The sequence below is a fragment of the Pipra filicauda genome, unplaced genomic scaffold (genome assembly GCF_003945595.2).
Source record: "Pipra filicauda isolate LSUMZ 115617 unplaced genomic scaffold, ASM394559v2 scaffold75_size2874737_pilon, whole genome shotgun sequence".
Lineage (NCBI taxonomy): Eukaryota > Metazoa > Chordata > Aves > Passeriformes > Pipridae > Pipra > Pipra filicauda.
In genome coordinates this window covers 1,293,103-1,316,918 of record NW_024104931.1, presented here as the reverse complement: position 1 = coordinate 1,316,918, position 23,816 = coordinate 1,293,103, and the positions used below count along the sequence as shown (strand labels likewise).

General features: G+C 40.5%; 1 protein-coding gene across 9 annotated transcripts in view; it reads right to left on the bottom strand.

Annotated features, from left to right (window-relative positions):
• Positions 1-744: 744 nt before the first annotated feature.
• Positions 745-23,816, bottom strand: part of TTLL5 (tubulin tyrosine ligase like 5) — a 137,777-nt gene continuing 114,705 nt past the window's right edge. For 4 of the 9 annotated variants that reach the window (XM_027720031.2, XM_027720033.2, XM_039389684.1 and 1 more), the window contains 5 exons: positions 18,259-18,479; positions 11,148-11,233; positions 1,578-1,694; positions 1,260-1,293; positions 745-1,177 (listed from right to left, as the gene is read on the bottom strand). In XM_027720031.2, the coding sequence (XP_027575832.1) occupies positions 1,147-1,177; positions 1,260-1,293; positions 1,578-1,694; positions 11,148-11,233; positions 18,259-18,479 (489 nt within the window). In that variant the 3' untranslated portion in view covers positions 745-1,146. Of the gene's footprint in view, positions 1,294-1,577; positions 1,695-1,922; positions 6,503-11,147; positions 11,234-18,258; positions 18,480-23,816 lie in introns of those variants that run through there. The other 5 variants (XM_027720035.2, XM_027720036.2, XM_039389685.1 and 2 more) reach the window with 5 other exon arrangements.

Genomic DNA, 23,816 nt, shown 5'->3' with positions numbered 1-23,816 from the left:
TTGAGTGACAGAAAATATGCAGAATTCAAGAGTGGACAGGAACACAATCGTTTCAAGAGAAAACACTTTCCCCTTCTGACATGGTTTCTTCTGTCAGCCCTTTGAGTTGATCATTATCTACTTGCCAACAGATTAGAATGATCTCTTAACACTGACTATACAGGCTATAACTGATAGGGCAGCTATGGAATAAGAAAAGAGGTCAAACAGGATGTTGAATCCAATCTCAGAGGACTCTGATACAAGCAAAGGGAGATTCTGTACCCTTTGAGAATTGAAATCATACTCCTTGGTGTTGGACAAGGCAGAAGTTGCAAAATAATGAGTTTTCCTTTATCCGGGCACCAACAAAGAGCCAGAGCTGAAGCTGCTTCCTGTTCATTTTAAGGATGGATGGATCTTCTCTCCAATACGCTTTCCAGCTGCTGATGTTGTTTTCTAACACAAGCAAACTAACTTTCATAATGTTAGGCAAATTTTAATTTAGTGGCTGGAGTGCTTCACCAAGCCACTACTGCAACTGATAAGAGCCACCTGGGCCTTAGGATTCAAGCTTGGGTCTGAAAATATCAGCCAATTAAAAAAGTTTATAAAGCCTAAACAAACAGAAATCAAAACACAAAATAAGCCACACAGAATATAAGCATCCAACAGTGAAACATAAAGACAGATTTAAAATCCTGTCCAGTAAAATGACAGCAAATATTTTGGGGGTGCGAATTAATAACTGAAATTGCAACCAAAACAAACAAATGAAATTACTTTATTCAAATGGATCATTTCCATGGCTCTGTGCCAAAATTCAAGATGGCAACAAACACAGATATCTCCAGTCATATGTTCTAATATTTTTCTCTGCTGATGGTTGCCATGTGATGAAAGCACAGAATTGTGGCTGTTACCAGACTGGGACAGACTGAAATGGCTGAGCAAATGAGATTTTATGTTCAAACCTGGACCTTAGGAAGAACAGCTGGAGGAAAGATTTCTTGTCTTACAGAAAGATCTCACAGTTAGTGATCACGAATAGGTGGAAGGAAGGGACCCAAAGACTCAGCAGCAGAAGCTCTCAGAGGCAATCATTCACCTCAGCTTGCAGGCGTATCACCACAATCTGCTTCCACAGATGTTCAGTGGGTTTTCCTCTCACCAAGGCCTCCTCTTCTCTCTTTTCTGGTTGTTAGGGGAGTGTGGTGGCATGAAGTCACTGCTGCTTTTTCCTTTACCCCATACTTGAAGCAATGCTCCAGATTCCTCACCTGGTGTGTGTTAATCCTTCTCTGCGAGCAGAGGCTGGAAAAAAACAAAGTTTTTTTACTCAAAGATTTTAAGTAATCATGGAGGACTGTTATGTGTGGAAAAACTGCTCTACTGCTCTGCACATCTCAGCCATTACCAGAAATCTGGGTCTCCCTATCACACAAAGTCTCTCTGCCCTAGTAGAGGAGATCACAAATCAATATAACAAAACTTAAATTCATAAACTACTGTGTGAAAAAGTAGTCTTGGTATTCCTCTTGAGCACCAGAATACCTTCTTCACTCTTTGCTTCTGACTCACATGACTCATCTACTCACATGCATCCTCCTCTAAATCCTTCTTCCATATCAGTATGCTTTGTCTTTTTTCTTTAGGTCTTTTACTCATTTCCTTGTATGGGAGTCTACTTCCCCACTCCAAGACATGTTGAGGACCTTGGTGCAGGAGAGATGGGGGGTATAAGAAGGCTGATCTTTAAAAGAAACCAAATGGGGATAAGGAAAAATAAATTTTCTTCCTGTTATTATAAAGATATATTTTTGACTTCTACATACTGCAACATTCTCCTATTTAGGCATGTTATGGGGAAAAGCCAGTATCATCTTCACTTCTTTTACTTAAACATCCTTATACAATCCTTTAAAAAGAAAAATCCAAACCACTTAGAAATGTACGAAGTTTATTTTGGACAGTTTGCATTTTGCAGCTAATCTAGTAGGTAAAGCTTGTCCTGTGTATTGGCACATTGGCTTGCTCCTAAACATGAGTGACAGTTGTTGAGAGCTGTTTATTAAAAATATTGCTGTATCTTAAAAAATACACTCTCCTTGAAAGTCCAGCACAGAGCCAAACATCACAGAGCACAGAGGACCTGGAAATATGTTTCGAAAGCAGGATTGCCAGCTATGTCACTGCACAGAAAGTTTGGAAACTGAATTAAAAATCAAACTGTCAACCATGTGTATTAAGATAGGATACCAGTCCAGAAACTTATCCCTTGGCAATATGCTGAAATAAAGGAAACAAAGGCACATGAGAGGCAGCCAATTTCAACCTCATTTCCCTCTTTTGAAGAGACCTTTGAGCTTTCCTATTCCTACAGAAATGCACAGTACAGTTTGTCTTTTCTCACAAACTGAATTAAAATCACTTTGCTCGAGCTCTTGCATGGCTACCTTGAGGACTGAGCACAGAGAGGAGCATTCCTATGTCTACAAGCAAATATATAGGTTCCTAACATGAGTGCAGCTCATGGTCAATACAATAATTTCATAAATATTAATGTGTATAATTCTATGAAGTTCTATATTTCAAAGGTACTGGTGAGCATTTCATCTCCTCTTCTGGTTGAGTAAGTGGAACAGAAAAAAACCTCATTCCTGACAGGAGCCAGTATTAAGGGTTGATTCTCTCCAGTGATAAGAGTCATTGCAGTGAATCACCACATAAAACAGAATGAATTTCCTTTATTCTCTGCCTGCCAGGAGGTGTTAAAATATCTGCCCGTATGTCTGTCCACATGTTTACACACCATTATGTCATACATGAGTGCACCTCAAAAACTCAGAACAGTCACACAGTGGGAAGAAAAGGATTACCTCCATTTTATGGATATGTTCTGAGTTACAAGGAAATCACAGGAGTTCTGTAAAGTCATTTAAGAGATGCCTGCACACTAAAATTCAGTGCCATATAGACTTTCCCAGCAGAGATGTACACAGCCTTGGTCACACACCAGCACCTAATCTACTGTGCTTCCAAGCTGCAGGAATGAGACAGAGCAGAGAAGAGCACTAGGCTAGATGACAGTACTGGGTCAGGGACCCATGCTAATATTTTTTAGAGCTAGTTTGGGCTGTTTCATCATATCTACAGAAAGTTTGCGGCAGAACTGAGAAGCATGTTGAAGTCTCATGAATCTAGTGTTGAAAGCAGGAACTTTCTTTCTCCCTGAAAAGCTAGGATTATCCTAGAAGTTCAGATTTTTTTTTTATCCCAGAGCAGAGGGAATTTCTAATCCGAGTGATGCTCAGCATTCTCTTGATAATATACAGTGCAACTAAGAAAGGCAATAAATAAATGGGGTTTATTTATATCCACGGCTGACTGACACTAGCAAGCAAGGACAGCTGAAAACAGAAAGACAGCCCTCCCTCCCCCATATTTTGGGCACAATTTCAACCTGCCTTGCTGGACCAGGCAGGCCAGAGAAAGCACCAAGTCCAAGTCATGAAAATTTTCTTGGGGGCGTGGGAGGTGGGGAGGGTGTGTGTGTGCGTGGGGAGTGTGATGTACGTGTGTGACACAGACAGTACACGCAACTGTCACAAACAGTATAAACAACTGTATTCCAGTGAAGTCTTCCTGCACAAAAAGAGCAGCAAGCAGACTCATTCACAAGAGAGAAATAGCAGTGGAAATCAGCATGAGCCTTCCTGCTTCCCATTTTAAAGAGACTGTGTCTTTAACACATACACACCCTGACTGCTAATGCCCTTCTGTACTTGACAGCCTTCATTCTAATATCTCTCATTCACCTCCTTACTCCCCAGTTTTTTGTGGCTCTCTCTTCTCTGGCTCTTCCCCATGTTTCATTTCATAATTTCACACTCCTTTTACCCTATTCACACCCATTTTGGCTTCTATTTTTAGTTCTCAATAAAATAATGCCAGATTAAAACAAAATCCAATTTGGATGGGCGAAATCATCCTCTCTATAGGTAGCTTAATGCCAAAGGGCCAGATGTGAGACAGAAGTAGCCAAGATATTATATAACCTCTCCCCAGTCTTTGCACACCTGATCTTGAATGACATTTCCAACACAGCAAGAAAATACAGGCAGTTTGTCACCACCTCACTACTGAGAACAAGCAATGATCAGCTGCCAGTCAGGCAAAAATGCCAATTGCCTGAAGTCATTACTTATCCTGCTTCAGAGTTTTCTTTGAGTCTGTCAGAAGTGAAGGCTCCTAAAATTCAAGCTGGGTTCTAGTTCTTAAACAGGAAAGCCAATTTCTAGAGACTGTTCTTTCCTTTTCCTCCTGCTTTCCCAGGAGAAGTCCTGACACTTGGAATGTCCTTTCAGTGGCATGAGATCAGTAGCAACAGGAAAAGCTCCTTCCTTTCATAAAAGAAAGCCAAAAGGGTGAGTAAAGGTGTGAGAGGCAGGCTGCTCTCACAGGTTAAGGAATAAATGTAATTTCTGATCACTAGAAGTGAACACTGACCCTCAGATCTACCTGAGAGGCCATGGCTGAGTTGGACATTGTCTTCTTAACATCATCTGAGAAGGGCCTGGAATGCTGCTTCTGGCAGCACTTTACACTCTGCTGAGATTTAATGAGACTTACATACAGTTTTTTCATAACTGGATAAATTCAAACATAGTCATGTCCTGTTGATGACTTCTATCTATTTTAAAGGTACTGATTAGAAATATCAATATTTGCTCATTGCTAGTGATAAGGTAATGTTCCCTGCCCCTTCAAAGAGTATTAAGAAATGGGGTAAGAAGAAGGTCTTTTTTAACCCTCATCCTTTCCTTTCTGGTCCATCTGGTACTACAGGCTTGTGTGTCATTATCTGACCTGGGACTGATGCAACAACTAAAGCAGGGAGAGGAACTATTTTTTCCCCTTCCTCTTTGCCCCCTTTATAAAACTGTGGAAGTCAATATGGGTAAGAGAGAGACGATCCAGGATGTTTTGGTGATGCATGAAAGAACAATGGATTTAGGAAGATAATTATTAGAACAAATATGAAACTAAATATCCTTTCATTGTGACTGATTCTTTGCCCTCCCATAAAGGGAGGCACAACAGTAGGATTCAACTCAAGCTCCACTGCTTTCCAAAATATGATAAAATGAACCAATTCTGTTTCTCAATAATCCTTTCTCTGCATGGAGACAGCACTACAGAGAGATGCTGACAGAATGTTAACTGTTAACAAAAGGCTGCAGGGCGAGAGGCCGCACTGGAAAAATACAATGCAAAGTGCTGGATATGACACTGGAGTTCCCTCTTCAGTGACCCACCTAGAGCTTCTCAGCCAGATAGGTGTGTCTGGGAGGATTTATGTGGAAGAGCTCATCATTACTCCATTCCTGGATTAGGGTAAGTAATGAGGTGATATCAAAAGTTGTTCTGTGTCATAAAATATCTTGTGCTGGAGATGCCCAAGTAGTCTGAGGTCGAGGTTACTTGAGGTGCCCATTTGAAGGTCACCTTTTAAAGTGAAGACCACTTGTGCAGTCAGTCACAGCAACAACAGAGAGAACCAGGAGGGTGGCAAATGAAGACTGGAATTAACAGGATTAGTGAGAGGGAGGAGGCGTACCAGCAATGTGCTGTGCAGAAACCTGAGTGATTTCTTTTCCCAGCTGCTCCTGATGAAGGATTTGGACAGTGTGGTGAGACCAGCTGAAATCATAGCCAAGGTTCCTCTTGGGAATGTGGTAACAACGTAAAAATAAATACACTGGTGTTCAACAATCTATTGCCTTCTGAGACTACAGGAAACCTGGCAGAAGCTGAGGAAGCCTGGACAAGGCTGGGCAGCTGGGAATTCCACTCCAGTGCAACAAATGGCTGTGAGTCTGAAACAGGCCATGCACAGTGGTAACAGTACATATTCCATCCCATTCCTACCCTTTGTCATCCAAGAGAGTTGAGAGACATTGGCTGATAAAAGAATCTCCAAATTCCGGGCATTTTTTTTCTGTTTAGATCTGGCAAACAATATGAAGTGATTATATATGTCTTGTTTAAATGCCTGCTGTGTTTACTTGCCTTTTTTTTTCTGGTTCAGAACAATTTTAAAGCTTGTACTTTTGCATACCTGCTAAACCAATCTCTATTTTTCCTTAGGCTCACATAAAAGAGGCTGCATTTAAGGCATGATGTTAATTCAAGCAGTGGGTAGACAACAGCCAGTCAAGGCTTAGCACAACCAGAGTTAACTCCAATTTCAGAACCAGACATACAATAACATGACCTTCTTTTGAAGGACCATACAGTAATCTTGAATATAAAAAATTTTAGAAATACACGGTCTACCTGTAGATTTTCTGTAAAATGAAAAAAATCTGGAGCATGCCAGATGGTGAGAAGAGGAAGTACAAAAGTGCTCCTTACTGTCACTAGTTTGCAAGCAGGCTCCATTCATTGCTCTAAACTGGACCACACCACTTGTTCATTCTTCATACTTGGATGGCATTCAGACACTGCTCTCCACCTTAGCCTACAGAAGAAAATTACTAGAAAACAAAGAACAGCAGCCTGCTTTCTGCATGGAGGAGATCCAAACCAGCTTATTAATCCCCATATTCTTCAACTAGTCTCTTGGTAGTCCAGGATCCAGTTTTAAGTCCTTATAGATGATGATACACTTTATTTCAAAGAGTTGCATATTTTCAGGACTTGGCATTCATGCAGATTTGGAGGCCAGGTGAATGTCCAAAATAAACAGACAACTGTGCATCACCCTGCAACTAAGCTGAGACACAGACCTAGGAATCACAGGGAATAAAATCAAGTCTATACCAAATAGCTCAAGAAGTTTCCTCTCTAGTTTCAGACTGAGTTTTGACATTCACTTGTATGACGTATTCTCAAGGGAACTAAAACATAAATAAATTAGTTTTGGACTCATGTTTTAAACCAGACTATGCAGAGATCCAAGACTTTCCATGAATTATTGGTCTTCACGGCTGTCAAACTCAAAATGCACATTACCAATTTTTACCTCCCCTAATCAGTAATTCTAATGTTTTTTCTCTCCTCCCAGCACACACAGTGGAAAAGTCATGTGGTCACTAGTAAGGTAAGCATTAGCACAATAAAACTGCATCACTGTTAATCAGTCTGAGTATAACAAGGTGAAAGTCCTATCAAGTTTGGAGTCAGGCATCAGTCTTGCCTAGTTTTAATCATGATTCATATTTTTTTGTTATTAGATAGGGTATTAGTGGATTATGGTTTTACCATATCAAAACAGAACCCCAGAAGCATTCTGTGTTCTGAAGTTTTAAAATAAAAATTTCACAAACTCTCAAGAAGCTGTCAGGAAATGAAGGGGAAAAGCCTAAAGACAAAACATAGATTTCACTCATACAGTAACTCAACATTTGCTGTTACCTTTGCAAATGAGAATGAGAATCGCATTTTGAGTTGGAAGGGACCCACATGGATCATCAAGTGAATGGCCCATACAAGGATCAAACCCTCAAACCAAATAAAATCAACTTGTGCATCTACTCCACAACTACACGGAGGGGTTATCCATACTTCCAGATTGTTCCTGTCTGCAGGCTCTTGCAGAGAAGAGTACAGCTCAGGAACAGAGAAGCTGCGGTTACATTTCTGTGAAGTGCTCTTCATGCTCTATTTTCCCTAAAACCTGCTTTGTGTTAGCATTTTCAAAAAGGAAAAATAATAAATATAATTAATTCCTAACTGTGAGGTCCTACATATAGCCACACATTCCTTGGCATTACTTTCCAATTGTTCAAACTGGAAAATTCTAGTGGAAAAATTATATCTTTTTCACCTAGATCTTCACTATTTTGAGAAAATGAATTCCCACATTATTCACCTAATGGCACTAGAGAGAAACAGAAAATAAAGCAGCAAAACACAAAAAAATGTCTCCATACACCTTACATTTTTAATATATAAACAAAAAATGACAAGTCTGACCATCATCTGAACTCATCATATCAAGCACAGCCTCCTAAAGACAACCTGGAACTGAACAACCCACCACAGCACTTAGCTTAGCTGTTACTCAGCAAGTTATATTCTGAAGAAGACTTGGAGAAGAGAACTGATTTCTTACTTCACAATCACCCTATTTCAATAATACTAATTGAATTGCTAAATTCTGTGAAGCAGGAAACATTCAGTGTAATGCTGAGGGACCCTCAAATTAACACAGAATAAAAAAAGTAATGCGATTATGGCTGTATTTTCAGAAAGACTGACAACCCACCAGTGGCTGAATTTTCAACTTCAGTGAAAAATCATGTTAGATGCATTTTGAATGCTCCCTAGAGCTAGTGATTCTTGGTATTTCTTTAATAGAATAAGTCCTGTTAAACTTTCAGGAATTTTGATAAGAAACTGTCTGTTCAGACACTACAAATAACACCCCAATGATATCTTGCAGATTTAGCTTCCTGTCTGTAGATAGTAATGAGGATCTCTGCCTTCTCTATCATTACATCAATGGCACATAGCTCACACAACTTCTGCCTCCTCATTAAATGTAGATGAGGCCCTAGGAATCAGAGGCTGCCACACTGTCTTCTAGCGGTGGCTTGTTTCAGAATCCTGAGCTGCTTTGCAGAAACGTTGACTTTTACTCTCCCTTTTATGTCAAAGGATCTGTCCTCAAGAGACTGAGCCCACTGCACAAGTGTCTACAACTGCTATTCTGCAGTTGGCAGCACTAACCACCAGTGAACTGTTTTTTGGATAATCTGGTTAAAAGTTTCCATACTGCCTGACTCTCTCTTCCACTGAGCATCATCCTGACTTCTGGTTAGATGACTTATGACACCTTCATGCTGCTTCTCCACAGAGGCCCATAACTATTCTCAGAAAGGCTGTTAGAGAAGAAGGCCTATCCAAGCTTCTCAGACATTTTTGAGTATTTGTTTGTGTGTTTATACAGAGGTTCTGCCTGGTTCCTCTTTTATCTCTGCAACTTTTCAGAGCCTTCTATCTTTAAATGCTTGCAGTTTATGATTTGTGTGTCCAACCTCTCTAGTTGGTATTTAGGATACTAAATATATGTGAAACATAACCCCAAATAAGCTGTTGCTGAGGGGAAATTGGGGCTCTAGAGTAAGCAATCAATGGAGAGAGTGAAGAAGAAAACCAGATGTTCCTACAGCAAGGACCAGAGTAGTTTCTGAGACACACAAACTGGGCACCAAAGCCTCTGACGCATACCAGTGGCATGGTGCAAAGCAGAAGAAAATATCATTCCCCAGTTTCCAAGAACAAACATTCTGCTATAGTTAGTTTCATCATCGAAACGCTTAGCACTGTTTGTGGAGCTATATACCTCTTCTAGCAACAAGGAGGCTTTGAGTGACCCATTCACTATGGTGCTGCTAGCCTACCCCTAACCAAACTAGAGCTTTATGTAAGCCCTGACACTCTTAGCTACATGGCAGGCTAAACCCTTTGTTTGAGCTTCAGAGAAGATAAGTTTAGTACAGTGCAGCCAGTCTAGTCCTACAGGAGGAAACATGAGTTGAAGTTCTCAGTTCTCACTGGATTAAGAGTATTCACAGAGAAGGTGACTACCCTGAACTTTGTAGTTCTTATCTAGCCTATATTCTTTCTCCAGCTCTGACTGTTGCCTTCCAGCATTAATACAATCAACAATCCTCATGCATGCGCTGAATAAATACTCATAGAAATGGGAAAGGACAGCAAAATGCTACCTATAGTTATCATGGACACATAACAACAACAGTACCCAGAGAAGATGTAAAGATTCTCTTGCAAAAGTTAAAATTACAGCGGGACAACTGTGACAGTGCCCTTTGAAGTGTGAAAAAGAAGGCAGAATTCAGCACACAAACACCTTTCTCTAAGTCCACTAAACAAACAAGTTTCTTCAATATATTGAGAACTCCATTTTTACATTTACTTGCAAGTTTGTCTGTAACCTTACTTAATATCTGTACTAAAAACTTAACTTGAACTATATAGTAGACCAGAACTTCTGCCTCAGCTACACATAATTTTGTTGACATAATTATGTTGACATAATTTTGTTTATTTTGATAATCCCATCATATGCCAGAATACATTGTCACGTTCCAATGTGCTGTAGGGTCTTTTTTACTGACTAAGGCTATTCACCCTATAAAATTTCTGGTAGGAATTTTTGGCAGGTGGTAAAGTGTGGGAGGCAGTTTGGAACTGTACATTAAGTGCATTAGCTAAAGGATCAGCAATAAAATCACCAACATTAATAATGAAAATGTCATCTTTAAATTTCAGAGATAAATATCGAAGAGATGAACTGGGTAGTTCACCCCTATGCAACCTTTTCTTTCAGCCTATGAAAACACACAGATCACTGCATTAGTGATACTCAAGTCATATTTTCAGGGTTTCACAGCAAAACAAAAGGTCGGAAATACAATTTTTCAAAGCATTCTAGAGCATAATTTGTCCGTATATTCCATTACAGCACTATCGCAAATTACTGTGGGCCGTGGATAATATGGGTTCCTCAAGACTACATTCGACCTGCCAACAGGTCTGCATCCATGAAAAATGGATTTGGGTCCTCATTTGCTGAGAACTTAACAGCATATAAACCTGTTTGAATTAAGTAGCCATTAGGGAACAATGAAGATTTGATTCTGTAAGTCTCTGATTTTCCTTTGGGAACTTTCACCTCTACTGATTGACTTCTCTATGCAGCTGACTCACAAGTCTCAGCTATGTCTTTCTGAACTCAGGGGCTTTTCTGCAACAGTGAAGAAAAATGTAAAGAATGTTCCAGCCCTATATTACAGGCCAAGCTTAAACAACAGAGTATCTTGAGCCAAAGCCTAGAGCAAAGAGGAGCCATTTTAGCCAAGGTGCTTTTTTGCCCCCCAGCCACATTTTAAGGAGTCTTCCTCTTCCAACTCTATGAAACTCAGCCTTTGCTCCCTCCTGTTTAATCTTTTTTAAACCCAGGAAGAATAAATTCCCTGCACAGCTGAACCCAGATTGTTACCTAGGAACCACTACATGCAGAGGAAGCAGCTGTTTCTTCTTGCTGGGAAAGTTTTTTCCCCACCAGTTCTTGAAAAAGATTAAAGCATCCCAGCATGCCCACCCCCACTTTCCTGGTCTTTGGCACTGGCACTCACCTGTGGAATTTGTCCCTGGCTCACGGGATGCAGCACTGTGAAGGCTGTTCTGGAATCCATTCAGTTTCTTTTCAGTGGAGGTCACCCTAAGAGGTAAAAGCATCAAATTAGACAGTGATAAGAAGTGATATATCAAGGAGGAATGAAACTCAAACAAAAAATTGAGAATTCTCCCAGTTTACATCATCTCACTGGGATTGTAACTATGAAGCTGTGTCTGAACACGGTATGAAAAAGGCAGAGACAGCAACTGAATCCAAAAAGATAGAGCAAGACAGATGAACACTCAAGCCACTAGCAAGACTTCCATGTGATTAAAACACTTAATTGTCTCGTGCCTTGGAAGCTGATTCTGGAGAATAAAGACCATAGTAAAAGGTACCACCAAGGTACTACTTGTAATTACAACAAGTAATGCTGTGGTCTTCTTATTCCAGTGATTTGAACTAAAGTGATTAACTAACCTTCAAGCAGAAATGCATATGCTGTCAAAAACATGCTAAATCCAAAGTTAAGTCCTTGCATCTTGCCTCAGCAGAGAGAACTCATCTAGGCAAGGTTTCTTACTTATCTTGGAAACTGGGACCCCTGGGATCCATACAATTTCCAGTAGTCCAATGCCATTCCTCAAGCATTCCTCAATGCAAATCCTCCTGCATTGATCTTAGCATCTGACTTACAGCAAAAGTATATCCTGTGGGCTACAACTGCACTTCCTTTAACTTACAAAGATTCGTTACCAAACTGAGACCACATCTTCCTACATAAAACTGGGTCTACTCAAAATGGAAGGGTAAGCTATACAGCTGCAAGGATCTATTCCGTCCTTATAATCTATACAATTATTCACCTATTCCTGGTTTGTCCTCTCCTCCCTTATTCCTCCTTGCCTTTCTTTCCTCCTGCCCAACTCAATTCTGATCACCGCAGACTTCTGCGTGTACACTCATCTCTACCAGAGTCCTTCTCCTTCACTCCTTCAGCTTTGCAGTGTTACAGTTACTGTCAGCTCTTCCCCAAAAAAGCACTGTCATCTCCAATCCCCATGTGATGCCCTGACAACTAACAGACCCAGACACACCTGTGCAGTTTCTATGGTTTTATCTGAAACCTTTTGTTTTCAGATTTCAAGGTCAGCAAGTAATCCAGGTGTTCCTGACAGCTAAAAGGCCTGTGAGGGACTCCTATATTTTATCACAGCAGGATTTCAGTGAAACAAATTGGAGTCCATACAGGAAGGGGGAGGATGCAGATACATTTGTGTAACACAACCCCTTACTTCAGTCAGCCTTAATTGCAAATGCTATTGTCAAATGAAGGGCCTGTTTCTATGTTTATTGTCTCTTGGAGAGAAGTTTGGATCTGTATTTATCGTGTCTTTTGCGCTGATACTGCACAATCCTTGTAGGAGCTAAGAATCCAGATGGATCTTTATCCTTCTTACATAGAGATTCCATGCATACAATGAGCTAGTCCACTTCGTTAACACAGCACAACTGACAGTCAAATTCAGCTCACCCTTCTGTCGGTAGAATGCAAGACTAGTGGTTGAAAATGTCATCAAGAATGCCAGCAAGTATAACAACACAAAAGCAAAACAGAGAACAGTCACACTTCTACCTTAAAGTGTGGTTTATGTTCTCTCTACAGACTTGCCCTTCTTCTCTGCCTACTCACAATGTACCTTGATTCTTGCAGTTTCAACTGCCACCTCCAGACAGCTCATTCTCAGCATTGCTCCTGGGATCTCATCCCTCACATTTTCTGTTGTGTCCTGATGGAAGCTTCAGTGGCAGAACATATTCACCACTTAAACTGACTTAATCCCTTTCCACTTTCTTCCTCCTCGGGTTGGCTGAAATCCAACTGCCTTTCTCAGTTTCCTGCTTTTTAATGTCTGTGTTGTTTTTGCTTCCAGTTCTCCAATTGTTATATTCTCCATTTCTCCTTCTTCAATACTAACAAAAGCACTCTCCCCACTGTCCTCTCCATTTAAATATCTGTCACTGCCCTTTTCTGTCTCTTATACAGCTAACCCCTCCTTGATACTAAAAAAGTTCCTTCATTTAGGCACTAGACCAGCCCTAAGCTGCTCAGCCTTGGACTTGTTCCACAAGTGACAGAGAAATACTTTTTTGACTAAATTTTGAAGACGTTTGTTTTAACAACCTATTCCTGGGATGTTCTGAACACATTTAAAGATCCAGTGGAACCAGACAGAATTGACACTAACATATTCATATCACAAAAATCCCAGGTTTAACAAGAGGATAGCAACAGATGTAAAGTCCCAGGGCAAGGGAGTCTTTTTCCTCTTTGTTGTTCTTGGACAAGGTATCCCTGCATGTGTATCTGTGTGTATGACCTGAGGCTAGCCAAGGGCTATGAGCTACAGGTCTAGTAAGCCCAGCTGTGTCGGGGTGTTAAATCAAGGCATGTCTCTCAGATGCACTGCTTTTGCTGCCAAAAATGTCTAAGGGTCAGGCAGCCTGATTAACCCAGCTACTCAGGAGCTGAAAAAACAAGCGTGCCGCAGTACAGCAGTAGCAAAAGGTAAAAAGGTTCCAGTAACAGTTACATGCTTGTTCTCCCACTGCCTGTCCTCTTTTCAGTGGCACTCATTTACATATGTGATGTACCTGGCTCACTTAAGACACTTCACGCATGCCTGTGAATGAGCACGCATGGGCAAAACAGGATATAAACCAGAACCATAGTATTTTACAGGGCTTACTCTGTGACCATCATCTACTTTTGGCACATTTGCTAGGCTTGGCCAGCCTGTCCTAGAAAAGCTGGCTACTGCTGTGTCCAATTGCAATCAGGACTCTACCCTGCCCTGGGATGGACTTCCTGAACCCTGGAGAAATGCATCCCCTCTACCCTATTTCTGTACTAGTTACAATATAGGAGAACTTTGGCTCTTCTACTGCTGGCACAGTGGAAAACAATTATACAAGGGAGAACAAGGCAGAAAAATTTTTGTGCTGTGGTGTTGGGACTTGAAGGGAATATTTGTTTCAAAAGGCTTCCTGAATAGAGTTATGAATGACATTTAGAGCAACGTTCAGCACAAGAAATTACGCCACGCTGATCAATGTCCCCAACAGTTTGTGATGTTTCAGCCTACTGCTGATAAACTTGGTGACCTTCTTGGTCTCTCTTTCCTTGATAACATCTTGAACTATATGCTCCTTTTCTCTACATAGCATTTCCTCTTTTTATATACAGTGGTATAAAATTGACAGATGAATTTTTATGACATCTTGTCTTTGACTAATACTTCTGTTCACAGGTTCTTCAAAGCCTCGCTCTACCTGATGCTGTCACAGTTACAGAGCAGGTTTCTGAAAAGTTACTAGTGCAGAAATCTGTATTTACTATGACTTAGTCATTCTAAAAGCAGAAAGATTTTTTGTCTACCATCTGTACCAGTTCACTCTGGGTTCTGACAGTTGAGCTAATATATTTTTCTATTTTGCATGCTGTCATTAGTAATATGAAGATTCCATACATCAGATGCTGCTTCCAGGAACATCTGCTTCATTCCATGGCTTATGAATACTATATCTATGATCTGTCCCAAAATGTTGCTCTCAGCTATCAGCAGTCTCTTCACGGTTCACAGACCTGCCAATAGTAGGTCTGAGCAGTGAGCAGTGGGGAAAGGTCACAGCCTGGCTCTTGGAAAGAAAGAAGAGCTTGTTGTGCTAGCTGTCCAAAAACTGTCTTTCTACTTGTGATATGAGGACATTTAATCAAAACTATGGAGCCCCATGAGACCATTTTATGGGACTGCATTTCAGCATAGAGCTGCATATTTAAACCATTTCTCCCAGTTAGTCCTTTTTCTGCACCTTAATATGGGCCCCAGTTTTCCACTCTGTTAGTTCAAGCAAGGAGTCTGCTTTGGACACAATCCATTATAAAGTCCACCTACCACCTTTTACAAGTTGAGAGACTAAGAAAACAAGAGAGGCCAGGAACTGAAAAGACAAGATGGAATTGTCTGGCTGTTCCATTACTTTTTTCCTTTATGTTTCAACCAGGGAAGTGTCCAAGTTACTAGATAGTTTTTGAATTAGTCAGTAATGTTCATCTTTAGCATCTCATTCTGTTTATAGTTGCGTTTTCTACTTATTTCTTCCTCTTCTGGAAGCCATGTGTGCTGGCTGGGAGAGAATTGATAATGCATGCAAGGAGGAGATAGGTCAAAGAGACAAAGTTGATTTTAGTTTGTGTTCACAGTCCAGCCTCTGGAGAAATTCTACAAACAACTTTAAAAAGATGATCTTTATTAAGATGTTAAACAAAAGCCAGGCAATGTGAGAGCAGACACAAATAAGGTCTAACTTACTGAAACATATGGGGGGAAAAGAAGAGATGCGAGAGCTTTAACAATAGAATGGGATTAGTTTCAGTGAGTCTCGTGGAAATAATACATAGCACTAAGATCCTCTTTCAGGAAAGAGATCAGGAAAATAGCCAAGAATTATCAGGGGGTGAGAGAGGGCAGCAAATGAAAAGTGACCAGACAGACAAATGAAGCAGCCAAAAAGATGTTACAGAGAGGGATATTTGCTATGTCATAACCTAAGGATATGGCAGTCCCACACTGGAAAAGTACAATTCTGAGTGCCACAATGCAAGCACTCTGATAAACTGAAGAAAATACAGTACATTTAAGACAACTAAGGACTTGGCAGGTGGAACTACTATCTGAGGTGAACAAAACCTCAACAAGTCTAAGCAACATTAGGTTACTCCAAGAAATAGAAGGATATTCAAAAGATGGAGAGTATTCATAAGGGAAAGTGTTCAGGGTGGTTCAGGAAGGAGGAACAAGATACAACAGGATGAAACAAAGGAAAAATTCAGAGAGCACATCAGGAGAAACTAGCTGATAATAAGCTTGTCTAGATTCTTAAATAGGCTGTTATAGCACACAGTGGAGTTTCTACCACTGGACTTTTTTGAAAGTAGACTACACATGGTGTCCAAGAATACTTTGTACAAAATAATCAGGGACTGCAGAAAACAGGCTGGAGCATGCAAAACATCTTTTTCTTCTCTAATCTATATTCTTTTGACACAGAGGCTTCTCTCCATTCACCCCCCCGATGATGCATATCTGGTCTTTTCCTGACAACAATGAATGGATTAAACTGGCCTGAGACATAGCAGCTTTTAAACGACCAGCCAGAAATATATGCTGGAAATATAGCTGGGCACTGCTGTATTCCATGTAAGTGAAAAAATGTTACTGTAAGATCCCATGAATGGCAAGAATGGGTTTCGAGCCTTGTGTTGGAGACTGAAAGGCAACTTGGAAAGTATTTCCGGAGTGGCTCCTTGCAGCCTTCGATACTTGGATTAGTTTTCTGAAATTCTGAAGGAATCTTTTGCTTTTTTTCCTCCCTTCTGTGCATTTTTGGTGCTGAACTTTTTCCGGTTTTCCCACACTCCTGCCTGTCACAGAGCAGAAACCACAAAAATGCAGCAAAGTAAAGTCTGTCCAAGGAGCTGCAATTCCATCTCACAAGGATAAACATTTCCTCTGCCAAGAAGTGAGCACAGCACACCGGCATCTTCAAATACACATCCCAGCTGCCCAGCAGAGAAACCCACTGACATAGTCTGTCACCTGTACTAACATGAGCTACCCAACATAAAAGAAATCAGATAGCAAACCTACCAGCATATACCTGCCAGACCTGATGATCACATCATTTGCTGAGTTGACAAAGTTCATTAACACCTTGTTTTCCTTTTAAATAGATTTGGGGGATTAATTCAGTGTGCTATCTCCTAAGATGGCAAGAGTACAGGCAGGAAATACAAGAACTTCCTCAAAGCAGCTCTGTTCAAGTTCCTTAAATATGCTTTGCCATTTCAAATTTGATCCACACACACTGACTGTGCCCTAGCATCTTCATAAGGTGTCTTTCATTAGTAATCTTTTACTAAGTAAAACTTCTCTCTTTAAACAGGAAGGGAACTGAGATTCAGGAAACCTCACAGGAACTTGCTCTGAAAGCTTTACAGCTCTGCTGGCTGTAGAGTAAGTACAAGGGAGGAAGTTATGAATGCAATTTTTTAGAATGAAATAAGTCTGAGGATAGATGAGGAAGAATCTAATGAAGGACTTAGTCTAAAGCAATTCTGTCATTTAAGGGGAGATAAACAAAGAACTGAGGAAGCTGAAAACCCAGAAGTCTTGCTCACATTTTCTCATAATGCACAAAAGAGAAGACACACAAAGAAATGGAAAGGAAGAAAACTTACAGTCAATTAGCAACATTTCATGGGGAATATTTTTGTTTGTTTTTAAAGGTAACACATGCCAAATCCATCCATCTAACTTAGAATAGCAAGCACTATATAACTAAAAGCTTACTAAAAGTTAAAAGAAGGATTTCTACAGATAATGAGGAAAGCTATCATTACATCAGGCACAATATAAACACTTTAAATGAAATAAACACTTGTGCTTGAAGACCTAAGTCAAACATTGTATGTTACATTTATGGGAAAACTTGGTTCAAGGGTAGATTAGCTTGTTAAAGATATTGGATTGCTTTGTTAATTTGTTTTGCAGGTTTTTTTGGTACCCTCTTCTGACACATCAGATTCTAGCCCCCATCAAAGATTAAACATGGAGCAACTCAAGTGCCTAAACACAGATGTCTAGTACCACACTTCATACTCTAAAGCTATTTGAGACATCTGCATGAGACTGGCAGATGCAACACAAGATCTACAGAAGACCTGTACTCATCTGGAACAGCAGCTGGAGGTCAGCTGGAATAGCCCTATGCATCTAGAATGTAACTAGCAACCTGCATTTAGGTTACTGAGTCCTACCCTGGAATCAGTCTGGAAGTTCCTATGTTCTTATGTTTGTATTACAGTTTTACCTTCCTTACCATTGTGAAATACAAAACTGCAACATAATGCACAAGGATTTCAGTACACACACCTCAAGAGAGATCTATCTCGGACAGCACAGCAGACATCGGTCAAAGTCAGATGGAGACAGGTTCTTCTCCGATATTTATTTTTGGGAAACCAGTGCCAACTCCCTATTGTGGATGGAAGAGATAAAACTTACTTGGAAATCCTCTGGGCTGCAGCCTTTCTGATCACTGCCTGTCTGTGGTTTGTTGGAGGCTTTGGAACCAGCTGAGGAGGTGTACTCTGGGATGGCATCACTTTGTGCAAACTGGCTGCCTTTTGGATACTACAAGTGGCACTTGATGTCTTGTGGGCATCAGAGCCAGCTGGCATGGACATATGGCTGGTGCTGGATTGTGAGTAGTTGGCAAAGAGAGCCTGGGTAAAAAAACAAAACAAAACAAAACATAGTAATTGGTGATTACCTCTGTGAACATTGCTGAGAATGCTGATGGAGGTGGGTGACGTTTTTGTGGGGGATAACATCTGTCTGGTGAAGGCATGGGACTCTCCCAGGGCTCCAGTGAGAGTCCCACGCATAAAAAGAAGAGTTAAGTGGTCAAATCAGTAAAGTAGTTTTTAGAGCTGAATTTTATGCCTTTGGAAGCTGGGACTACCTTCTAGGAAGGCAGACAACCTTATTACTGCCACAGAATTATATTATTCTGGATTAAAAAACATGAGGTCCAATCCTCAATCTAACCTTGCAGTGGGCTTCCACCCACAAAGAAGTAAAGCTTTCATTGTGTTGACTGACTTTCTGCATTTATCTTGCTAAATTACTCTTTATGTGGGAGGTGGGACTGAGATACAATTCTAGGAAAGAAAAAGGTTATAGGGTAGATGTTACAATGTCAGTTATTTGGTCTAACCCTATACTTCGAACAACAGAAAGGCTCTAGAGTACTTTCTTCTGAAAAAGAGACTTTAGGTCCACTTCTGACAAAAAGAGAAATCTCCAGTAATATCAGGGGACAAAAAATATTTCTATTCTACAGCACGTGGGAGAGTAATATTGGAGATTTGACACAGGGGACAAAAGAACTTGCATGTTATGACACACTGGAGAACTGAGCTGTGGACTGGCAAAGCAGGGAGTGGAGAATGTTTCCCTACGGCAGCTCTGCAGACTGCTAAACTCTCTTCAGAAAGGAGCAACCTGCTGGGAGTTCTGCCTTGTCTTTCCTCGAAGTCAGTCAGATTCCCAGCACAGAAGCAATACCATAACCTTGTAGTTTGGCAGCTAGAGGTCAGCGATAGGAGATGAGGGGAATAGCTGAGCCCTGGCCAGTTACCTCAGTGTGACCCCGGGAGCAGTGCCCTTCACTGAGTTTGTGCTCAGTTTCTTCTCTGGTGGAAAATACACAAAGCCACAGCGAGTGGGCTCCGGGCTCCAGCGAAAACCACAGTCTGAGAGTTGGCTGAGTCTCAGCACACAGACAGGAAAAGCCCCTCTCCCCCGCAATTCTCTGGCAAATGGCAGGGCAGTGGAGTGTGGGAAGGCGTTTCTGACAGGCAGAGCTCTAGGGAGAAAAGGAAGTGCAGAAGCCAAAACAGGCCTGTTTCCTAACTAGAGCTCACTGACAAGATGCCCTTGGGCTCAACCTTCCTTAACCTCTCCCTTCCCTGAAGCTCTACCTTGATTGCAGCTTTCAGATTTCGAATTAAGTAGCTAGTACAAGTGCAGAAGTCTGGAAAATAGCAGTCACACCCCACTTCCCCCCAGCAAAATAAACTAAAATGGAACTTGGTTTACTCTTGCATCTCAGAGCCTGACACATCATGAGCTTGGGATGGAAACCCTCAAGTCACTGCTCCCACTTCTTCCTCAGGGATGACATCTCACTGTGCTGTTTGGTATTATGCATCTTCCCTGTAAGTTCTTTTTCTTTAACGTTATTAAAATCACTAAGATCCTGGAGTCAACAAAGTATACAGTCATAACCCCTTCCCTGCGTTAATATGCAGTGGCAAGGAGATCCACGACTCTGAAGAAATAGCAAGCATGGATGCTCTAACAAAGTCTGATCAGCAAAAGCTGGGCTCAAATCTGCCTTAAGAAAGGTCATGGATGTTTTTCACGGGGTAACAGACTTCCAAAAAGGCCTTTGTCTCTACACTGTCCCGAGATTCTGGCTGTCTTCCAGGCAAGGATGGGGAGACTGGAAGCTGACATGGACCATGGCTTCTGGATTCAGCTACAAAGTATACTGCCCTGCTGTGAACTCCATGGGGACAGGACAGGAAATCAGGAGAAGCCACTGTGCAAATAAAGAGGGCAGCTGGGGAGAGCAGAGCCTGGCCACACAAAGGAAGGGTTGGGAAGAGAATTCAGCACATCCAAAAAATAGGAGACAAACCTCATTACTCAGGATTCTGAAGGCTAAGGGTCTAGGGAGAGCAGAAGCCTAGCCTAGCCTAGCCCTGACAGACACAGTCCTGAAGCAGGCAGCACTCTACAGCTATTGCTGCTGCAAGTAAAATCTTTCAATCACACGTTGCAAGCTGGCAGATTTAACTTGATGTCAAGGACACATTCACTACCCTAACAAGTTCTTAGGGCTGCAAATATGAAAAATAGTAAGAAAGCTATGAGACTTTTTAGCTAAAAATCCTCTAAAGCATTAGTGAGTTAATTCTCTTGCACAATTCATCGGGGAGGTAGGACAGCATTAACCCTGTCTTGCCCATGAAGAATGTTAGCACTGACAGAGAAAGTGCTTTTCCCTAACCCACAGACTGAGCAATATGAAAAGTTAGGTTGAAATGTTTGAAAAGCTGTGAAAAGATCCTAACTTCCAAAACCATATTTGCTTCATTAGACCACACCTCTCCTTGCTTCCACATCTACACATGGATACCATACACAAAGTGTTAGTTGTACAAAAAAGAGTAGTTTCTAATTAGAAAATCTCAACATGTAGAGCTTGTCAGTAAGGAAGATGCACATCTAAGAGTATTAGCCAGCAGCAGCTAAGCTTGGGCTGTTAGTGATTAAAAGCAGAAAGGTACTGTAGCACTTTGAAGAAAAGCAGATATATTAATGATCTTCAAAAACAGAAAGAATGTTCCTGGCACTTACTATTCCTGTATCTAACACCCATCCCTAGCGCAGTAATGGAGCAAATGTTGCAAGCAAAAACATGTTCATTGTGTGAGCAGGAGGTAATGAAGCCCATTTCCTGAGAATCTGTCTTACAGTATCTAATACAAAGCATACCCCAAATTATGCCTCCCTTCATGGGTCTGGGGCATTCTTGTGTTGATTTTGTGCTGTCTAATTAGGAATGGTCTCATGCTGCAGCCTTTGCCTTAATGGGAACAGTAGTTTAATCCCCTTCCCAGATATACAGCTCTTTATTTTAATGAAATTTGTATGAAACATAGCTTTGAGATTTCTATCCCGTAGTCATTCACTTTCAATTGGATCAGCAAGTCTGAAAAAGACAAGACTCAGCAGTGTATGAGAACTGACAGACAGATGCTAACACACATGTACTGCATAAAGATACATGCAGCTAGTTCCAAATCACTGGTGCTGGAAACTGAGATGTTTATAAGCAATAAACAATAACAAGGATTTAAGTTAAAAAAAGAAAAGTAAAGTAAACCCAACAAAATAAACCCCACCACTTTTAGAAAAGCAACTGTGTTTCAGATAACATTGCAAAAATACAGAGAATTAATAAGCTTGGAAGACCTTTCCAGTCATACAAATGGTTTAGTGAAAATTCTTTTGAATACATATTAATGCATTCAGTTAAATCAGTTTGAATGGAACAATCAGTGGAGTTGAAAATTCACAGAGTGACGATAAAGAACAGACTTGAAATGTACTATTAACTACCATTGTGTTAAACTGCAGTAAGAGGAGCATCTTGGGGTCATTAGGAAATTTAAAGAAGAGCAAACTCAAGGTATGCATAGACTGTCCTGATGCATGTCCTCCTTAGTAAATTCTTCAGAGCAAGGATAAAATACACTAAAATCAATTGACTTGGTGCCTTCTCCTTTATCTCTCTCTTGGTACTGATAGCTCTCTGGGGCAAGGATTGGGCTATATCATTGTATTAGAAAGACAGTTAATACATCTGGGCATTACCATAATTCTAATAATAGTGACAGGATCAGAAACATGGAGACAAAATTTCAGCTAGTATAAATCAGCACAGACTACTGCTTTTAGGATGGTTGTTCTGTTTTACTTAGACTGAGACTTTGACTCATCAGCATCACAAGACTCAAACAGGAAAAATGGCAGTTAGCACATTTAGTGGGAAAACAATCTGAGGGAGAAAGCTGCAAAACAAGAATGAACATGAAACTGAAGGGAGAGATACTGCAAATCTGACAGCAGTTCAATATATAACAGCTTAGAAAACCGTTTCATGATGTTTAAGGCAGCATTCAAAGAAGCCCTGTGTCTTCAAATAGGAATAATGTAGTTCTAGGAATACTAGGAATATTATTCTGAGTACTCAACATTCCCAGTCGGATCTAAATAAACTCTAAGGATTTCAGAAGAGAGTCACAAACATCGAAAGAAAAAAATTTGCTGAACTCCATAAAACGAGGAATATTTCAGAGAACATACTATTTTTAAAAGACAGAGCAGAATTATTTAAGATTAACTTAGCCCAATGTTCTACAGCATAAAATCTACTTAAACTTCTCATTGAAAATGTAGTCACATAACTGCCCACACAACTGACTAACATGATTCATGTCTTGTTTAGCATAAGCCTTTTTGATGTAAGTAGGACTGATGGGGATCATTCCACCATATGATTGTACTTTTCTTGTTTTAATTTAGCTTTTTTCCCATGTGAAATGTTTGGCATAAAATTCTAAACCCAGTAGATGCTAGGCTAAGCAGACAGAACATAGCCACACAGAAAAAGGAAACTCCCTCACAGCTAATGGCATCCTTCCAGTACAGGAAACAATTAGAGAGTAAACAATGAGGGTGTATTAACTGTCTTGCCAACTGCAGTGGTGATACTAACATCTAGGTCATAACATGTCACATGAAGTCTCCTTTAAACATTAAAAATACTGCTATAAGCCTGTTTTTCTTGTCTTTTGGTTTGATTTTGTAATTCTTTTTCCTTGATTTTATTGATATCCAATTTAAGCTTCTTGTCTTCACGTTCAAACTCTTCCCCTTTCTATTTTCTTCTCTTTTCTCAGAGTGTCTACTGTCTCTGTTCCTGGTCCATGTCACTCTACCTATTTGTCAGATTCTCATCTGGTCAGTTTGGTCTTTTTCTTTTTGTCCAGTGAATGAAGTACCTATTCTGTCATCAAAGGTCTATTTCAACTGTACTACACTGCATGAACTAACTTGCCCATACAATGAGTGAAAACTGTTGGTTGTTATTCCTCTTCTTCCACCTACACAGTATCTGCTACTCCGCAAATTGTTAAATGCCTGGAGAAATCATCATCATTCTTAAGTGTCTGGAAAGTGGTCAACCAAGAGTGGGTGCTGGAACAAACAAGTACACAACAAGCCTTCATGATAAGATACATCCACTGCATGGTAGATGGGGCTATTTGTATTACACAAATACTTGACTAGAAAAGCCTGCGCTTTCTAATGCATCCATCTCACCTCCAGCATATTGAATTGGTTAATGTACAAGAGGAAGCATTTGCCTGTATTATTAAACATGGTGCTTCTGTTATTTGTTCATATATATATATATATATATA